This window comes from Danio rerio, chromosome 12 (genome assembly GCF_052040795.2).
Source record: "Danio rerio strain M-AB ecotype USA chromosome 12, GRCz13ab, whole genome shotgun sequence".
Taxonomy (NCBI): domain Eukaryota; kingdom Metazoa; phylum Chordata; class Actinopteri; order Cypriniformes; family Danionidae; genus Danio; species Danio rerio.
The window spans coordinates 7147501-7163405 of NC_141032.1; the positions used below are offsets into that span (position 1 = coordinate 7147501).

Here is a 15905-nt window from a genome sequence, read left to right on the forward strand (position 1 = left end):
AAGCACATGCACAATAAATTGATTTAGCCGGTAATTACAAGCAACTTTTTCGATTCGGTTGCCTCTCAAACCTCCTAAAGTGTGCACAGTCACGCAACAAAGCGATTAAACATTAAAACAAGCTCGTTTCTCTTCAGTGTCTTTCTAGTCCAAACATTCTGGGACACAGTGTACTATTACAGCTGTACTTGAATAATGCATTGCTTCAAGTGGTACAGCTTTTCCTCATTGAAGACCTATTGAAGTGCATCAACAGTCTGCATTAAGAAAAGGTTTCTTCATAAATTCGTTTTATGTCTAATCCAAGACTGTATTTAAGCTACATGGCACTCTATATGCATTAAGATGTCAAGGCTTTTTAAGTTTCATCCAGGCTGTTTTGCACAGATCAGGGGCCTCATGTACAAAGACTTGCATTGAATTCATACTAAAACATTGCGTACGCAGTAAAAAATTCAGATGTATGAAACACTGCGTACGCAGAATCCCACACATATTCTCTTAGTACATTCGACTTGACGTGAAACTGAGCGCATGTGTACGAGCGCAAAACCCCTCCCTGCCTCCTCCCCCTAATAAATATGATAATGACTCTACTTTGGCAAAACCCAACGAAAAAGTAGTGGCAAAAGAAAGCAAGAAGAGAAACTTTGAACAGAATGTGAATTGGAGGTGCTCCTATCGGAGGTAGACCGGAGAAAAACGGTGTTATTTGCAAGTCTGTGTTTGGAATGAGCTACCTGTAGTTCAGTGATTTCCGTGTATTTGATTGACAGAGACAACAAAGCTAAAGAGAGCTTAGATCAGCAGTGCGAGTGGCGTAGCTCGTAAAGTGCATGGCAACATGTTTTGACCCTATCATTCATGAACCCGGTTCGAATCCAGCGTCTATTGAACTCATTCTTCTTTTTTCCCCATTGCATATCGGATTTTGCCTACTCTTCATTATGAGGAAGACAAGTAGGAATCATTATTAAGTGTGTGTATTATGTTAAGCGCATTTGAGCATCGCATATTATTTGCACATTTATTGAATGGAAATGTTTCTGATTAATGTATGAAAATTAATCTTCAGATGGCGCCTTTATAGCAATGTGCATGCAGTAGATTGCTCCGATTACATTGGGAAAGCTAGCGATCACTGCAAATTGCGCTTTAATGTTTGGCTGTTCAACTGCATGGTATGGAAACCTTATATACATGCTATGCTGATGATCCTGTCCCATACAGCTGCCCTTGCAAGGCTCAAAGATACTTTGTATTGTGCAATTTAATATAATTGCCTCTAGGAGTCGCCAATGGAAATAAAACAAACACACACAAGAAATGCACGTACATGAAGTTGGCGTGGACAAATGCACGTTCTCACGTTCATTTTAACGTTAGTAAATCCAAACGTGAGAGTGGAACCTGGCGTGCGCAGGGTTGATACATGAAGCCCCTGATATTTTGACACAAATCCATATTTTTGATTCCTTTCGTTAATATTTACAGCCAACCACATTTGCATGGAAATCGTTTGCCAGGTATTATTTAACATGCTAATGCACAGTACAGAGGCTGTGCTAATAGATTTAACAAAAGAGGATGAAAGAAAGAAAGAAAAATGAGCGCATGCAGTGTACCTTGGAGGAAAGCTTTATAGAGGGAATTTATCTCATTCAATGACTGAAACTTATAGCCCAACATTAGGGCACATGAATAAATGAAAGTCTATGAGTAATAGAGCTTTTGTACTAAATAATATTAGGGGATAAAATAAAAGGTATAATGGTCAACTCGACTAAATAATAAAACACTCGCTCAGAACTGATTAAAAATATTATTACAAAAACTTGTAAAGCACAAACACATATTTTAGTATGATGAAACAATAATAAGACAGAAGAAGATAAAAGAACAGAGACAGTCTAAGGGGCTGTTCACACAATACACATTCTGCTCCTCCGTCTGTAATTAATAAAACGTTTATATACACATTTACATTGCGTTAAACCCACTAGATTGAAATTTTATTCATCCATTCCCTGGGAAGCAGGGTGTTGTTAGCACAATTGCTCTCAGATCCTGAAGTACCCCCTACTTTTGCGTATTTTGTATTGTTTCTTAATAAAACACATCGAATTTATCTCAATAGTTTGTTTCTCAAACTTTGAAATGGTTGTTTGTGATGAGAGAGACATCAAGATTGTGTAATTACAGGGGGTACCCAAGATGAATATGAGTATATTAGTGCTAATATTAGTGTTTTTAATTCTAGGCTATGTTTACATGACAGCGATGAAGCCAAAAACATAAAAATAAAATCACTACTACACAACAAAGTTTTCAAAAATAATATGCATTTATACATACTAGGCATGGGATGATAACGGTTTCAAGGTTTAACACTGTTTGGAAAAGTCAAGGTTTTAAAACTGCCAAAATTTTCTGTTTCTAAGGTACATGTAAGGGTTTTTTATGTCTTGTAAAGATATCTGTGTTTTTAAAACTAATGAAGATAACAGATGTCATTTATTTACTTTAATTATGTAGCCTGACCAAAATTGCTAAATAGTATACATGTTTCCTGAAATAAAATATATTGTGTTCAATGGGGAGAAAAGACATTTAAAAAGAACATATTTTACAGTAGTAGTCAATACCGTGATACCATGAAATTGTGATATTTTTATCTATGGTTATCATACCGTCTGAAACCTATACCTACCCATGCCCAATAAATACCCATGAAAATGTCCTTAAAACAATGTACTATGTATGCCAGGCCATTATTTGGTGACACTCATCTTGATAGTAATCAGTACCTACAGGATAGTGATGATGTGCCATAATCAGCTCGCATTCATGTTTGTAAGATCTGTCTGTACTTTAGGTTGTTACAGTATGTAAAGTGAAGTTACGCTTTGCTGCATTAGCAAACACTTGAGCAACAACACGACACATTCTCCACCATTGTTGTGTATGTGTGTTTGCACTTGCCTTTTGTCTAGACTTCCCTAAACATGTTTATGCACTTACTACATCACCATTTTCTGAGACTTTTGTTTTTGTGTGTTTATAGGCCCTACGGTACCATAAAGTACGGTATGGTTCGGTACCTTTTTATGACCGTTTCCACTGTCAAAAGGTACCAAAAAGCGAACCACTTCTTGGGAACCCTTTCGAGAACCGTCATTAGGACGTGCACAGGCCAGGAGAATGAAAACAAAGGAAGTGCCGAGACATTTCGCTATAATGCCTGATAAAAGGGATCCGTAAGGACCTGTACCGTACACCTCAGTTGAAACACTCAATATGTGGACACAACAATGGCGGCAATTTTGAAAACGTATGCATTGTGTGCATTTTCAGTTTCAAAAATGACTTTGTCGTGTAAACAAACAGGCCAAATGTACATAAAGAGTTTACGGTTTTTGGCTGCAAACGTTGTGTGTAAACTGCCCCCTAGAATGTATCCTGTGCGAACTGCCTCTAAGAGAGTAATAGCAACATGGAAAGTATCACAGAACAGTGGACTGAGATGGAAAGCGTTTCTCCAGCTCCTCCACTACTGAGTTCATGCTTGGATTGGGCTCTGATGGTGGTCCTTCTTGAGCAGGCTCCGCCTCTGTTACACCAGCCTCTGGTTCGACAGACACTTGCGGTTTAGGGTTGATCACTAGTGGGCGCTGCTTTTTATCTATTTGACTGTACATATTGGCAACAGATTTCTCGATGTCTGCTATGTTCTGGAGGTTCTTAAGGATCCCCTTGAGTTCCCTCTTGGGAGGCTCTGGCTCAGACGGCAGTGGAGGTGGTGCAGGCCGTAAGGACACCGGTCGGAGGGACGTGACGGAGGGTAGAGGAGGGAGGACAAATGGAGAAGGAGGTATGGGACGAGAAAAGGAAGGTGATAAGGGAGGGGGTAGAGGAGGAGGAGGTGGAGGAGCTGGATGTGGAGGAACTGATGGGGATGGAGGGACAAGTGGAGGACTGGAGGAAGGAGGCAGTGGTGGAGGACTGGAGGAAGGTGGGAGTGGTGGAGGACTGGAGGGAGGAGGGGGTGGGGGCGGACTGGAGGGAGGTGGAGGCGGTGGTGGTGGTTGTGGAGCAGGTACATCAGGAGGGTCTGGAATGATCTCCACATTGACCTCGTAAGACTCTAAGTCAGGATAAGAAGACAGTCTGGTGTACTTCCGCAGCACTGGCGGAGTGGGCTTATGACTGGGCGGAGGTGTTGAGTCACTCTGAGTAATGATTATCGCTGGAGGTCTGCTGTTGTGTGGGGTTTCAAAAACAGAGAGAATAATTTCGGAAGAGAGTGACCCACGAGAGTCCTGACCTTGCCTCAACTTTACGTCCTGCAAGGCCTGCTGCTCAAACTGTCGTGCCTGCTCTTTTACAGTCAATTTGGGCTCTGGATCTTCATCCCCAAGTCCATCAAACCCATCAATCATCTCCTTGCTGTCCTTAAGGCTGGCCTTTAGCAGCTGCAGCTCCCACTGAACTGGATCCATCACCACCCTCCTACTCCGCTGAGATTCGTCCCACTTGTGCAACCGAGAAGGTAATGTCCAGGAATGTCCTGAGCCTGAATTCGGGAATCCCATAATGGACTTACTCAGACCTCTCATACTGGGTGAATACATGTCTAAGAGGTAACTCCGATTTTGGTGCTCAGGGCTGCCAAGAGTGACATCATCACGGTACAGGGGGTTGGTTGTAGTAAGTGGGTTGTCATCTGAAAGAAAGGTAATGTTGCTCTCCGACTTGGGAAAGTTGTTGAGCAGGATTCCGTTGGCGGTGGACAGCTTGTGAGCAGTGATAGCACGGGAAGCGAATGAGCTAATGAGACGCTGCCGATCACCATCCTTCAGAACACACCTCTTAGTCCTGATTTCAGCAAGTGTGGAAAGAGATAAAGATGAACTTAACAGAGAATGTAAAAAGCAAATATGATAGGGAGGTAGGAGGAATGCCAGCTATGAAAAGTACCTGCTTGGATTTACAGGAGTACTTCACTATAAAGGCTGATTTATACTTCTGCATCAAGCTCACATATATGGTCTGGCACGGCCACATAGTCCTCTTAATGGCTATCGCAGATGATGACATGCACCTCTCAAAATATGTAACTACACGTTGCGATGATGTGTAACGCAAGCTCTTTGATCGGGTACCAGTGATAAGCATGGGCAGTGCTGAGAGCTGTGAGCCCGATAAAGCGAGTGTTAAAAAAGTGTTGAGAAGGAGCTTTAGGAAACTTCTGCTTTGTGTTTACCTTATGAATAAGGTTGTTGCAAGTCTTGCCGGATCCTGCCTCAAAATAAGTGAGTTTTGGCAACTTGTACATTAGGGTGAAAACTCGACATGAGGAAACTCGACACAGAGCAACATAAAAACCTACAGCCAGCTGGCGTTTCGGAAGGGTTATTGCAGAAGTACGCAAACACAGAAGCACAGAAGTATAAATGCACAGCTATACGTGCAAGACAGGTGCCGTGGGTCCTTCCGATCATTTGACGCAGAAGTATAAACCAGCCTTAAGAACAAAGGGCTGAACAAATCATAGGCAAACATTCGTAACAACACTTTTGCAAGGATGCTAGCACAGTTCATGATTGCAAGGATGCTAGCACAGTTCCTAGTAGGGTTTCACGATAAATTTTAATTAAATTAAGATTCTGCAAAAGCTGTGATTCTCATGCACATCTTGCCAGAAAAAACATGGCTCTGTGATCAATAGAACATCTCCTCTGAAGGCCACTGGAAATATGCCACAAACAGAGCAAAAGATTTAACTCCTTGTTTTGATTCAAAGTGAATAATAAAGACAAAACTACAGAATCCTCTCACAAAATTATTTATTTCAAACACACGTCTGAATTTACAAAGTAAGTTTGGACCAAAACATTATTAGATGTTGTATATTCATGTGCTCCTGGATCAGCATGGACACAGAGCCATTGTTCACTGAGAAGTTCTGCAAACATCTGTCAAATCACAAAAGGATTCTCAGATTCAATTTCAGGGTCGCACTGATTAAGTTTTCTGTGATCTTTTTCATAGCTTCTCACTGAACTATGGTTCTGAGTAGTAAACACTGCTCCATCTGAAAGCAGCTGTTGGAAATTTACCACAAATTACAGAGCCAGCTTTACTGACAAAATGTGCATGAAAATCACTTTTGTTTAATCGTGCAGCCATTTTTCCTAGGCAATATAATGACAAGTAACCCAAAGTACTGCTAAAAAGCAACACAACTGATTACAGTGCAAGGCAACTAATTGGCAGGAAAGAATATTCAATGGCACTATACCATATACCTTACTTATATTGTCTACAACACTAGGAAACATATACGACTGTTTACTTACTTCGGTCTGATATCCAAGAAATGAAAAAAGATGGGATGAAAAACAAATTAGCAACGTTAAAAAGGCGTAAAAGTAGTGATGGGTCATTCTTGAACGGTTCGTTCATTTTGAACGAATCTTCAATATGACTTGGGAACTACGAGTCCTCTCAGGGAGTGATTCGTTCATCTGCGTGTGCACACATTTGTGCAGGTGGTATCGTTCATTTCAAGTCTTTTGAGTTGTTCATTGCGGAAAGGCAGAAGCCAATCATTTGCGTTTAGAGCCCGAAAAAGAATTGATCTGTTCATCTCTTAAGTGCTCTATCAGATTTGAGTCATTCGTTCCTCACGGGCCAATCATATGCGTTTAGAGCCGGAAAAAGAATTGATCCGTTCAACTCTCGAGTCCTCGGGTTTAAGTCATTCTGTCACATGATGAACGAACGACTCAGGAATCAGAAGACTCGAAAGGTGAACTAATTATCATGACTCTTATCGGCTCAGACAGTGTACATTGGTTAAGATTATATGTGACTGTCAGTGTAACGTGAACTAACCACTGACATTTGAAGACATGAAGAGGTGAGCTGAGCAAAGAGACAAAAATACCTTCAAAGACAAAAGAGCAGGTAAACATTGAATTATTATTTTCTCCTTCTTATAGTATTCTATTTATGACTTATTTGTCGTGTGATCAACCTTTTGGGCTAGTGGTAGATGTGTTTGGAAACAATTCGTAACATTTTAATAACATTTTGGCAAATTGAACCAAATGAACGAAATGACTCAAAAAAAGATTTGTTCTTCTCGATGAACGAGACTCAAAGATCCGAGTCAGTAAAATGATCCAAACTTTCCATCACTACTAAAAAGAGGAAATCTGCCTAAAGCCAGACACAACCAACCCAGAGAAAGAAGTTTTCAAAGTCTGATAATAAAAACGTTATCTTCTGAAATAAGTTTGACAAGATATCACAACTGTCTAATAATGACATTGAGAAACTGTTCTGGCCAGCATGACAACAGAAGTGAGGTTATTAAAGTTAAGCAAATTAAAGTTATTCCAGTTGGCAATGATTAGCTCATGATAAGATCACGATAGGATCAAGACAGGAGTGGAAAAACAGACAGTTTAATATTAAGGGTCATAAAGAAGGTAGAAAAAAATGAACTTAAATTAGGCACTATGCACCAAAGCTGTCAAGGGGTTTATTGTATCTATTGGTTTTTCATTTATTCTTCCTCCACACTGGAAGTATGCGGACATCCCTAGAATCTTATTAAATTCAGCATACTCAAAGGAGATAATTTGTTTGTTGGGTCAAAAGTTACTGATAACACACACACGCACACACACTTTGAAATGCTTAATGAAAATTATTATGCTTATATCTTTTTTTACACAGTTTTGTCTGAGGTCGGTGCAGTAGATGAATTGCACCCTAACCCATCTGGAACACCACTGTTCCAATCAACCTTGGATTGAACTTCCAATCAATTTCAGGAAAGACCTGTAAGTTTGCATTATATCAAATGTGTCACAATGGAACACAATGGAAATTAAAATTGAAAGAATTGTCACAAAAATAAATTCTTGCCATTTGGTGAAGTTTAACACCATGAACACATGTCTGAGCTTTAAAAATGTTACATTAGTTTATACCTGTACCTAGATCCTTCAAATTTAACCAAATGCATGCTATATTTATAAATTTATGCCATTGTACATGTATCTTGTAAAGCCCAATATGTGTTAATATGTAACTTGAAGCAAGTGATAGTATAATGTGCCGAAGGTTTAAAACTTACATGGTGCTGTCGCCGAGTTCTTCATACAGATTGTTGGTGGCAGCACCTCCAGATTTGCCAGTGGGAAGAGCCATTTGGATCCGGGCTGTTTTTGCACACTCTGCCTGACGCCTGTAGATGATGAAGTCATAATATTATGCACAATAAAGGCACTGGCTTATATTATGAAAGGTTCATCAAATATACATAAACTCAGATGAAAACCCAATTATGGATCCAAAAACAATGTGTACAGAATTTCAGAAGGATGAGATTTAATTTCTTTTATTTATTGTTTGGTGTAATATCTGAGAGTCTGATATTTATGTAACAAGTGCCTATTGGATGGTTTGAGTTTTTTTAAAACCATGTTGTGCAAAGAAAACCTTTAAACACTTTAGTCAAAACGTTTCTGCCCCAATTCTGGGAAAATCAACTAGCGTGATTCCTTTGTATTTTAACTAATTTAGTGTTTCTCATATTTAATAAATGTGATCAGTAGTTCTTAACTTGTGGTTTGCTTAATAGCAATGCAACTGACCATTTAATATAGTACCAAAGTTCTTTTAAGGCAAGTAATTTCACTCGGCGGCCATCTTAGATATGCCTCTCAGGTTCTAACTCTTTGAATGGGGAAACATCATTCATTTATTTATTTTCCTTCGGCTTAGTGCCTTTATTCATGAGGGGTTGCCACAGCGGAAAGAACTGCCAACTTTCCAGCACGTTTAGCACAGCGGATGCCCTTCCAGCTGCAACCCAGTACTGGAAAACATGCATACACACTCATTCACACTACGGCCAATTTAGTTTACTCAATTCACCTATAGGAAAGCCTTTGGGCTGTGGGGGAAACTGGAGCACATGGAGGAAACCCACATCAATACAGGGAGAGCATGCAAACTCCACACAGAAATGCCAACTGATCCAGCTGCGACTCGAACCAGTGACCTTCTTGCTGTAAAGCGACAGTGCTAACCACTGAGCCAACATGCTCAATGGGGAAACATCAAATAAGAATCTGTAAACATCATATTTGGAATCACCAGTGAAATTTAACAACAACAGACTCATAATTTTTGTTTCTAAAAAATCATGAGAAAAAAAAATGTAATGCCAAAGTTAATGCTTTTGTGCACACATATTGGGTGCGCATATTATGCGCGCTCGCATTTTCCAGTTGAACGCAGTTAAAAAACGTGAGTCACATGACAAGAACTGACTGATCAGCTGCATACTTTGTATGAAATATAAACATTTCGGTAACACTTTACAATAAGGTTTATTAGTTAATGCATTTGCTAACATGAAGTAATCATGAACAACACTTGTGCAGCATTTAATAATCATAATTGAACATTTACTAATGCATTACTGAAATCCAAGTCCTTGCTTGTTAACATTAGTTAATGCACCATGAGTTAACATGAAGTAACAATGAACTGCTGTATTTTCATTAACTAACGGTAACTAGCATGAACAAATACAGTAGTAGATGTATTGTTCATTGTTTGTTCATGTTAGAAAATGCATTAACATTAACTAATTGTCACCGACTCTGTCCCAGTCATTCCCCGCGCTAGCCAGCAGAGGTCATCATCACCGGACTATTGACATTACGTCATCCATTTACACTGATTGCAGACACACCTGACACGCATCCAGCAATCACCTTCCACACACATATAAGCAGCACACACACGCTGCTTCATTGCGAAGTCTTGTTCTGCCCCGGCTAACACTACTGAGCGTTCTCATCCTTGCCTGCTTTCCCGTTGTGATCCTGCTTCGTTTACTGACCCAGTCTAGTCTGCCGCCTGCCTTGTACTTCAGCCTGAATCCCGACTTTGATCCTAACCGCCTGCCTTTGAACTCTAGCCTGATTACCGACTCTGATACTAGCCGCCTGCCTCTGACCCATGTCTGCATATTCATCCTGTGTTCAATTCAATTCAATTCAATTCAGCTTTATTTGTATAGCGCTTTTACAATGTAGATTGTGTCAAAGCAGCTTCACATAAATGGTCATAGTAACTGGAACAGCGTGGTTCAGGTTTTAGTGTTTAAGTTCAGTTCAGTTCAGTTTAGCTCAGTTCAGTGTGATTTAATCATTACTGAGAGTTCAAACACTGAAGAGCCAATTCATCGATGCGTAGCTCTACCAATCCTGAACCATGCGAGGCAGTGGCGACAGCGGAGAGGGAAAAAAAAACTTCACCTGATGGGAGTGAAGAAAAAAAAACCTTGAGGGAACCAGACTCAGTTGGGCAGGACCATTTTAATTTCTCCGCTGGCCAAAAGTCTTGTGCAGAGCTTCATTCACCGTGGTTTAGGCAGGAAGATGGCCTGTGTTTACCTGCCGCCAGCCCGACGACTACATACTACTGTGTTTGATGTGAGTTTGCGCACGCACAACATCTGTGTGCTATTGTTTATTAAACTGTGTTTAATAAAAAAACTGCAAATGGATCCCTCTGTTTCAGCCACTTCGTTACACTAATGAACGTTATTGTAAAGTGTGACCAACATTTCGGTATACTAATTACTTCAGACAAACACAGAACACCCAAACACTGCAGTTCTTTTTCATACTATGGTTGTCAATGGTTACAGGTATCCAGTTTTCTTCTAAATGCCTTCTTTTGTGTTTAAAAAAAAAAAAGACAATCAGGTTTGGAACAAGTGAATGATTAGAGAATTTGAAGTTTTGGGTAAACTATCTCTAAGTCTTTTGAATATGTAAAGCTGCTGTGATCAACCCATTGTCATGTTTTTCAGTGAATATTAAATTACTGTAAGAGCTGCAGTTTATTTAGGATTTTTATAGGTATCTTTTATATTTTATTTTAAAAGTAACTTTAAAGTAATAAGTAATCTGATTCTATTTACAGTAATTAGTAATGCAATCAGATAGCAATTTCCTAGTAGTAGTCAGCAATTCGTAATCTGTTACATTTTTTTAAAGTAACTTACCCAATACTGATTATATGCATGCGTGATTTAGTTTGATACTTACTCTTTGAATCTGAAGTTGGCACATTGTGAAAAGAAGAGAGAGAGAAAAAACAGACATGTCAATGAATAATACAACAATCTTTTCGCACCTCTGCAACAAACAGCACAAAAACACATTTCAGCCACACAATTTATAAGTCTGCTCTCTGTTCTGCTCTCAAATGTGAATGATCTTCAATCCTAAACAAAACCCTCAGTGATTCCAGAATAATCCTCATATCCCCCGCTCACATCTTGTAATTTCATTCCTGAATTTTCAATGTCAGGTCTGCCATATGGCATCAACTAAGCTGGCACTGCGTGTAAAAACACGGTCCTTAACCACTGATGATTTCTCATAGTTACGCATATTTGTGTGGCCTCAATTAATCTTGATTCGAGCTGAATAAACAGAAGACCGGGCAGTTCTCAAAGGTGTTGCCATTGTGAAAAATGTATAGTAAATGCAAGCCTGAAATCCCAGCGGAGAGAAGCTACTTGTTTAACACGACTAGATGTTTCTGTTTTAATGAATGTGCTTGGCTGTTAAGTATAGAAATCTGCAGTCTGAGAAGTCTTAAGAAACAATAGGCTGGTTTCCATTACTAATTTCTGCAGAACCTTTGTGATGTTTCCTAATTGTTGAATTGTTTTATCTTTAATTTCTGCATTCCTATTAATATGCATCTAACATGTATTTTTTTCGTCTAGTGATAAGCCATTACAAAAATCATGACATGAAATTTTGGTTGTTTATCGCATACAAGGCATATCACAGCCACCGCACTAGTCATTATTTTTAATCAAAGGAGATGAAGGTGTGTTTTTTAAGCATTAATGGTGTGGAAAGCTCTTGTATGAGGTTTTTCTGGGAGGTTACAGTAAAAGATCTCACAGAGGAACTTTAAATTCCGATTTTTATGTGCTTGCTGCATCTTCCCAAGATAAAGATAGTTCTTCAAATGGTTTCATAGCTCTAGAAATAAACGCATTGAAATGTCTTAAAGAAAAACTCCACTCAACTTTTTTTGTAAAGTCTCCTAGAGTTAATAAAGTTAACTAGAATCATTGTTTTTTTGTTTTGTTGATACCGTATTTTGGGTATCGGTGAGTCTTCTCACATATGCACTCATCATTCAGCAGTGATTTCAGTAGTTTCTGGTAGTTTTCCGGAGGACAGAACAATACTGGAGATTGGTCTGAAATACGGGAGACTCTCGGGAAAAACGGGAGTGTTGGCAGGTATGTTGTTGTTTCTCTTTCTCCAGGCGTACAATTAACTTATTTTTGACAGTAAAGTAGTGACTGCAGCCAGTGTTGCCACCTTGTGGGAAAACTAAATAGTGCGAAAAAAGGATTAAAGTGCACATCAACAATACATACACTGTACGCAGTTACAAAAATGAGTCTCCATTTGTATAATATGCACATTATTAGCCTGATCTCACGAGGAAACTATATTAAGTTTTGTCAGTTTAGTGGTTATTTCGTACAAATTCTTACAAGTTCAGTCGTACAAAAATGTTCAATTTTAAAAAAAGAGGCGTAACCATCATTGAGGATTGAATAAATTGTACTAAATTGTACGAATGAATTCATATGATTTAGCCACTAAATCAAAACGTTATAAATTGCGTGAAACGGTGTTGCAATTATCTACGTATATTATTTTGTACTGTAAATAAACCTCAGGGTATGTTCAAAACACTGGACTATTTTTGCTATTTTTTGCTATTTTCAGGCCAGCGCAGCTATAATTTTTTACATTTTGCACCACTTTGTTTAACTAGCAAATCTATTTGCACCACTTTGTGGGGCATGCTGGCCTGAAAGGAAATGTGTTAAGGTGCTTTGCTAGCATGATGTCATTTTGAGGAACTGAAATAGACCACATTTCTACCATTTCCTTTCTCCATTAAATTAAAGTAGTAAAATAAAGGGTAAAAGAAAAGTAAAGAGAAAGTAAAGAAGCCGAATGGAGGAGACTAGTTCTTATCCTCGCGCTGCAGATGGTCTGTTAAACAGTTTTCTCACTCATAAAGTGTTCAGTTTTCCACTTACAAAGTCAGTCATGTTAATAGCAAATGCATCATGGCACTTTAGACTTTGCACTTAGATCGTTAAAATAGAGCCCTTAATGTGCCAGCACTCACTGTCTGTAGGTGATGATGACGATGAGGATGGCAGGAATACAGCACAGGATGATGATTACAGCCAGAGCCAGCAGAGCTCCTTCAGTGTATCCCACAGAGTGAACAGCCCTTGTCACGCTCTCCACCACGTCCGGTGTGCGAATTTCCAGAATTCGACCTCCACGACCTAGGTAGGGCTGAAACTCCTTATTGATGTCCAGCAGCTTTCCATCTAAAAACCTGTAAAAACACACACCAGCAGTCACATATTACATGTTAAGCAACTAATTCTGCTGTGCAAGCCAAATACAGTTGAAGTCAGAATTATTAGCCCTCCTGTATATTTTTTCACTGATTTTTGTTTAATGGAAAGAAGTTTCTTTTCAACACATTTCTAAACATAGTCGTTTTATAATAACTCATTTCTAATAACTGATTTATTTTTATCTTTGTCATGATGACAGTATTTTACTGGATATTTTTCAGGCGACGCAGTCGGTAGCGCTGTCGCCTCACAGCAAGAAGGTTGCTGGGTCGCTGGTTCGAACCTCGGCTCAGTTGGTGTTTCTGTGTGGAGCTTGCATGTTCTTCCCGCATTGGTGTGGGTTTCCTCCGGGTGCTCCGGTTTTCCCCACAGTCCAAAGACATGCGGTACAGGTGAATTGGGAAGGCTAAATTGCCCGTAGTGTATGAGTGTCTGTGCGTGTGTGGATGTTTCCCAAAGATGGGTTGCAGCTGAAAGGGCATCCGCTGCGTAAAAATGTGCTGGATAAGTTGGCGGTTAATTCCGCTGTGGTGACCCCAGATTAATAAAGGGACTAAGCCGACTAGAAAATGAATGAATGAAATCATATTTTTCAAGATACTAGTATTGAGATTAAAGTGACATTTATATAGGTTGATTAGGTTAACTAGGCAAATGATCGTATAACGATGGTTTGTTCTGTAGACCAGTGGTCCCCAACCTCCGGGCAGCGGACCGATACCAGTGCGTTGATCAAATGGTACCAGGCTGCACAAGAAATCATTAACTACTTCTCTTTTATTTATTATCTGAGCCTGAATGAGTTTTTACTTCTAAAAAAGTTTACTTTGAAAAATGACTGTATTCGATGTGGGTACATCTCGAACACTAAAACGCCAAAATTTAACCCACAAGCAGCAAAATGAATAAGAAACAGACGTTTCTTGGTCTTCTGGCCAGTAAAAGACCAATGGACTGCCAAGAAATGGATCTGCAACTCATTTGTCAACAAATCAGGTGAATCCAGCATGACTGTGCAAGAAGATGAGCAAGACTGCTGGAGATTGCATATGACGTTAAGAGGCCGTTCATATATTGCATCTTTTCCACAAGCAAGTTTGTTATTTATAAATGCTTACTGATGTCAACGCTGGAGTTAGCACAGCTATGATTTTCTGAGTCAATGAATGAAATGAATGCTGATAATAAAAATGCCAAGACCCAAAGCATGATTGCTGCTCTTCTGCAAGGTGGTAACCTTAAAACTAAAAGACAAACTCAAAACTCTTTTTAACCTACAAACTAATGATCAAACTCTAACAAGTCTTTCTCTCAAATATAAACACCTACAGTAAGATTGCTTTTATTTTCAAAATACCTTTTAATTCAATCCCTTGCAAAGCATGCTGGGAACTATCCATTGCGACATATCCATTATTAAACGTACTTAATATTACTAGCTTTGCGATGATTAGAAAATATGATTATAAATATAACGAGTAAATTTATATTAATATTTAACTCTTTCCACTCATTAAATATGTATTTAGAAATTTTTTGTTATCCTTGACACTTAATATTACAATTTAAAAATGATGAGTCATTTTTTTAGATTTCCTACAAAGTCATTGCTTTCAGTGTGCTTTTATTCTAGCCGAAATAAAACAAATAAGACTTTCTCCAGAAGAAAAAAAAAATATTATAGGAAATACTGAAAAATTCCTTGCTCTGTACATAATTAATAATTAGTTTTAATTGAATAATAAACATAATTTGGGAAATATTTGAAAAAGAAAAGTCACAGGAGGGCGAATAATTCTGACTTCAACTGTACATGTGGCAATATCTCATTTGATCTCTCATTTGAACATCTCATCAGTGAATGTAATAAGTCAAATTTGTGGAAAAGTTCTATAATGCATTGCCATAATCTAATTTTAGACAGGATGCTATACATAAATGCAAGATTTCTAAGCATCATTAACCATGCCTATATTATAACTGTTAAAAAAAGTGTTGTTTGACAGTGTATTCGACTGCCTACAATTCACGATTTTCCCACACAGGCATTAGAAGCGCTGTATGAGCAGTCTAATTACTGTGGCAAGACAGACAATCTGGCCAGAGATTTAACCACGAGTCTCGTTTTTATGAGAAATGAGGAAATGTCTAAACAAACCTAAACACACACTCCATCTGCTCTATCATGCTGCTTGGGTTAAAAATATGGGCGAGTGTAAATAAACACAAAAAAAAACTGACTACCAATGGCTGCCAGAGAGCTATTTATATGGCTGGTGGAAAAAAAATAAATAAATAACGAGACCAGTTTATAATCCTTGTTTATTTGAATAATAAATTAAAAGGATGTTTCTAAAATGACAATTGATCACAGTAAAAATCATGC

At 38.7% G+C, this 15905-nt stretch overlaps 1 protein-coding gene across 51 annotated transcripts in view; it reads right to left on the reverse strand.

Moving 5' to 3' along the window:
* pcdh15b (protocadherin-related 15b) overlaps nt 1-15905 on the reverse strand; it is a 513920-nt gene that overhangs the window by 20196 nt on the left and 477819 nt on the right. For 30 of the 51 annotated variants that reach the window (XR_015944907.1, XR_015503430.2, XR_015503428.2 and 27 more), the window contains 2 exons: nt 13272-13494; nt 8150-8260 (listed from right to left, as the gene is read on the reverse strand). Coding sequence is in view for 21 of the 51 variants with exons in the window: in NM_001012486.1 (NP_001012504.1) it covers nt 3504-4875; nt 6360-6365; nt 8150-8260; nt 11145-11153; nt 13276-13494 (1717 nt within the window). In the remaining 30 variants the exon portion in view is untranslated. 51 annotated transcript variants of the gene reach the window in all.